Genomic DNA, 4,488 nt, shown 5'->3' with positions numbered 1-4,488 from the left:
AGCCTAAGTTAATTGTATCCAGTTTGCAAATTAATTCCAATTCAGCAGTCTCTCACTGGAGTCTGTTTTTGAAGTTTTTTTGTTGAAGGATAGCCACTCTCAGGTCTGTAATCGAGTGACCGGAGAGATTGAAGTGTTCTCCAAATGGTTTTTGAATGTTATAATTCTTGACGTCTGATTTGTGTCCATTCATTCTTTTACGTAGAGACTGTCCAGTTTGACCAATGTACATGGCAGAGGGGCATTGCTGGCACATGATGGCATATATCACATTGGTAGATGCGCAGGTGAACGAGCCTCTGATAGTGTGGCTGATGTGATTAGGCCCTATGATGGTGTCCCCTGAATAGATATGTGGACAGAGTTGGCAACGGGCTTTGTTGCAAGGATAGGTTCCTGGGTTAGTGGTTCTGTTGTGTGATGTGTGGTTGCTGGTGAGTATTTGCTTCAGGTTGGGGGGCTGTCTGTAAGCAAGGACTGGCCTGTCTCCCAAGATCTGTGAGAGTGATGGGTTGTCCTTCAGGATAGGTTGTAGATCCTTGATGCGTTGGAGAGGTTTTAGTTGGGGGCTGAAGGTGATGGCTAGTGGCGTTCTGTTGTTTTCTTTGTTGGGCCTGTCCTGTAGTAGGTGACTTCTGGGTACTCTTCTGGCTCTGTCAATCTGTTTCTTCACTTCAGCAGGTGGCTATTGTAGTTGTAGGAATGCATGATAGAGATCTTGTAGGTGTTTGTCTCTGTCTGAGGGGTTGGAACAAATGCGGTTATATTGTAGAGCTTGGCTGTAGACAATGGATCGTGTGGTATGATCTGGATGAAAGCTAGAGGCATGTAGGTAGGAATAGCGGTCAGTAGGTTTCCGATATAGGGTGGTGTTTGTGACCATCGCTTATTAGCACCATAGTGTCCAGGAAGTGGATCTCTTGTGTGGACTGGTCCAGGCTGAGGTTGATGGTGGGATGGAAATTGTTGAAATCATGATGGAATTCCTCAAGGGCTTCTTTTCCATGGGTCCAGCTGATGAAGATGTCATCCATGTAGCGCAAGTAGAGTAGGGGCATTAGGGGACGAGAGCTGAGGAAGCGTTGTTCTAAGTCAGCCATAAAAATGTTGGCATACTGTGGGGCCATGCAGGTACCCATCGCAGTGCCATTGATTTGAAGGCATACATTGTCCCCAAATGTGAAATAGTTATGCGTGAGGACAAAGTCACAAAGTTCAGCCACCAGGTTAGCCGTGACATTATTGGGGATACTGTTCCTGACGGCTTGTAGCCCATCTTTGTGTGGAATGTTGGTGTAGAGGGCTTCTACATCCATAATGGCTAGGATGGTGTTTTTAGGAAGATAACCAATGGATTGTAGTTTCCTCAGGAAGTCAGTGGGGTCTCGAAGATAGCTGGGAGTGCTGGTAACGTAGGGCCTGAGGAGGGAGTCTACATAGCCAGACAATCCTGCTGTCAGGGTGCCAATGCCTGAGATGATGGGGCGTCCTGGATTTCCAGGTTTATGGATCTTGGGTAGCAGATAGAATACCCCAGGTTGGGGTTCTAGGGGTGTGTCTGTGCGGATTTGCTCTTGTGCTTTTTCAGGGAGTTTCTTGAGCAAATGCTGTAGTTTCTTTTGGTAACTCTCAGTGGGATCAGAGGGTAATGGCTTGTAGAAAGTGGTGTTGGAGAGCTGCCTAATAGCCTCTTGTTCATATTCCGACCTATTCATGATGATGACAGCACCTCCTTTGTCAGCCTTTTTGATTATGATGTCAGAATTGTTTCTGAGGCTGTGGATGGCATTGTGTTCTGCACAGCTGAGGTTATGGGGCAAGTGATGCTGCTTTTCCACAATTTCAGCCCGTGCACGTCGGCGGAAGCACTCTATGTAGAAGTCCAGTAAATGGACACAAATCAGACGTCAAGAATTATAACATTCAAAAACCAGTCTGAGAACACTTCAATCTCTCTGGTCACTCGATCACAGACCTAAGAGTGGCTATACTTCAACAAAAAAGCTTCAAAAACAGATTCCAACGAGAGACTGCTGAATTGGAATTAATTTGCAAACTGGATACAATTAATTTAGGCTTGAATAGAGACTGGGAATGGATGAGTCATTACACAAAGTAAAACTATTTCCCCATGGTATTTCCCCCCCCCCCACCCCACCCCACTCTCCACTGTTCCTCAGATGTTCTTGTTAACTGCTGGAAATAGCCTACCTTGCTTGTCACCATGAAAGGTTTTCCTCCTTCCCCCCCCCCCCCACTGCTGGTGATGGCTCATCTTAAGTGATCACTCTCCTTAAAACCCATTGTTTCATGTTCTTGGCTGGCGGCGAGGTATCTCCTCTTGCACATCCCTGTGTGGTAACATAGAAAAATAAGATGCAGAACGACGCTGGGGAATTTGTGGACCTGTACGTGCCTCGTAAATGCTCTCCTAGCAACCGAATAATCTGTGTGAAGGACCATGCCTCCATTCAAATGAATATTTCTAAGGTTGACAAGGTCACAGGCAGAGTCAATGGCCAGTTCAAAACTTATGCCATTTGTGGAGCAATTCGTAGGATGGGTGAATCTGATGATTCTATTCTGCGTCTGGCAAAAAATGATGGGATTGTTTCCAAGAATTTCTAACTGAAGAGGCTCTCTGATATGGAACTTTTTGTGTGTATATAAATCTCCCCACTGTATTTTCCACTGAATGCATCCGATGAAGTGAGCTGTAGCTCACGAAAGCTTATGTGCTAATAAATTTGTTAGTCTCTAAGGTGCCACAAGTACTCCTTTTCTTTTTGCGAATACAGACTAACACGGCTGCTACTTCAAAACCTATCTTAAAAGGGACACACACAACTTTCACCAGAGTTTTGATTACTTCTGCTTCCAAAACACCCAGCAATCTGAAAAAGAGAACCCAACCTATTTTGGCTCCCTTTGGGTCCTAAAAGCATTTTAATTAGGTAGCATGGTATGTTTGCATTTCTTTTGCCCCTTCTACAATATACACTGCACATGTTCTGGGGCAAATGCACATTCCTTCCATAGTTTAACTTCTATAACATTATCCATTTCAATTTTTACATAAGGTGTAACTATTTCTTTTGTGCTTACAGAGTTTTCATGTACCTTTATCAAAGTGACAGTCTGATTTCTCAGAGCCATTTTAAGACTCAGTGTTTCTAACATTGCTTCTTTTTGTTTTGTGCACCTCATCCCTGCTGTTGCTTCAGAGGGGCACTGTCTTTTTTTTAAAAAAGAAAAGGAGTACTCGTGGCACCTTAGAGACTAACAAATTTATTAGAGCATAAGCTTTCTCTTATGTAGAAGCTTTCTCTTATGTAGAGCTGTAGCTCACGAAAGCTTATGCTCAAATAAATTTGTTAGTCTCTAAGGTGCCACAAGTACTCCTTTTCTTTTTGCGAATACAGACTAACACGGCTGCTACTCTGAAACCTGTCTTTTTTAATTTCTTATTTTTTTTAACTACAGCTCTCATCTGCTATTTTGTTACAAAAACAAACAAACCAAACAAAAAGAATCTAGAATTTTTTTCCTATTCTCCTGATTTTGACTGCCCTGCTGCAGCCAGTACTTAATGCTTTACAAAATTTAAAATGTTTTTGAGTTACCTCTTAAGGATTAAATGCCAAATCCCAAAGCCAAACAACACTAATCACGTGTGTCTAACAAAAAGGTCTGTCAGTTTTGAAACTTTGAATGAAAGAGTCAAATGGATTTTTAGTGGCATTATTTACAACAAAAACAAAAACAATTGGTCCTTAGAACTTTACATATTTACACACACACAGATAGATCCATACACATTTTCTTTCCCTTAACATCCCTTCCACACTTTTCTGTTTTTTACATCTTGCATTCCCTTTATACATTCGAGGCAGTTAAGTTCCAATAGAACCGCCTTATGTTCTTTTAGCAAATTTGACTAAATTGTCCAGTCAAATGATTTTTGTCTGGCTTATTTACACACATTCCTTTGGAAAAGGGCCCATTTTTCCTTCAGAATGGCTGCAAAGAAACCAAGAATTCTCTAACACTTTTCCTTTTTAACATTTTCACAAAGTTTAACTGCTTAATTCTCTCCAGCCTCTGTAGAGTTAACTTTTCACTCTCTTTTCTCTTCATAATTATGCCTGGGGGTGCTGTACATAGGACCTTCTCCCTCTTCACTGCTGTAATGGCTGCTACCTGTTTAGTAGCAAAGTCCAATTTTTGTCTCAGACTCTTAATTAGTGACTCACAAGGACTATGATTTGCAGGTGCTCTGCCCTGCCTCAAGGTTAATTTCTTTACCATACCTTGGAGCACATGATTCTCTCTTTCAATTTTCTCAGAGGCTTTAGCTTGATCTGCCAGGAATCTTTCTCTCTCTCTCTGCATTCCTGGAGTGCCTCTTTCACTATTTCCAGCTGACTCTGTGTATTTGTAACCAGCACCTTCCACTTGTCTGCTCCCTTTTCTGTTTGGTTTAGCTTT

General features: G+C 42.3%; 1 protein-coding gene across 1 annotated transcript; it reads left to right on the top strand.

Moving 5' to 3' along the window:
• Nucleotides 1-2,316: 2,316 nt before the first annotated feature.
• Nucleotides 2,317-2,662, top strand: LOC119857705 (40S ribosomal protein S21-like). The gene has a single exon (XM_038406974.2). The coding sequence runs from the start codon at nt 2,377-2,379 to the stop codon at nt 2,626-2,628; it is 252 nt and encodes an 83-aa protein (XP_038262902.1). The 5' UTR covers nt 2,317-2,376; the 3' UTR covers nt 2,629-2,662.
• Nucleotides 2,663-4,488: the final 1,826 nt, after the last annotated feature.

Source organism: Dermochelys coriacea, chromosome 6 (assembly GCF_009764565.3).
Source record: "Dermochelys coriacea isolate rDerCor1 chromosome 6, rDerCor1.pri.v4, whole genome shotgun sequence".
NCBI lineage: Eukaryota > Metazoa > Chordata > Testudines > Dermochelyidae > Dermochelys > Dermochelys coriacea.
This window is presented reverse-complemented; position numbering and strand designations above follow the sequence as displayed.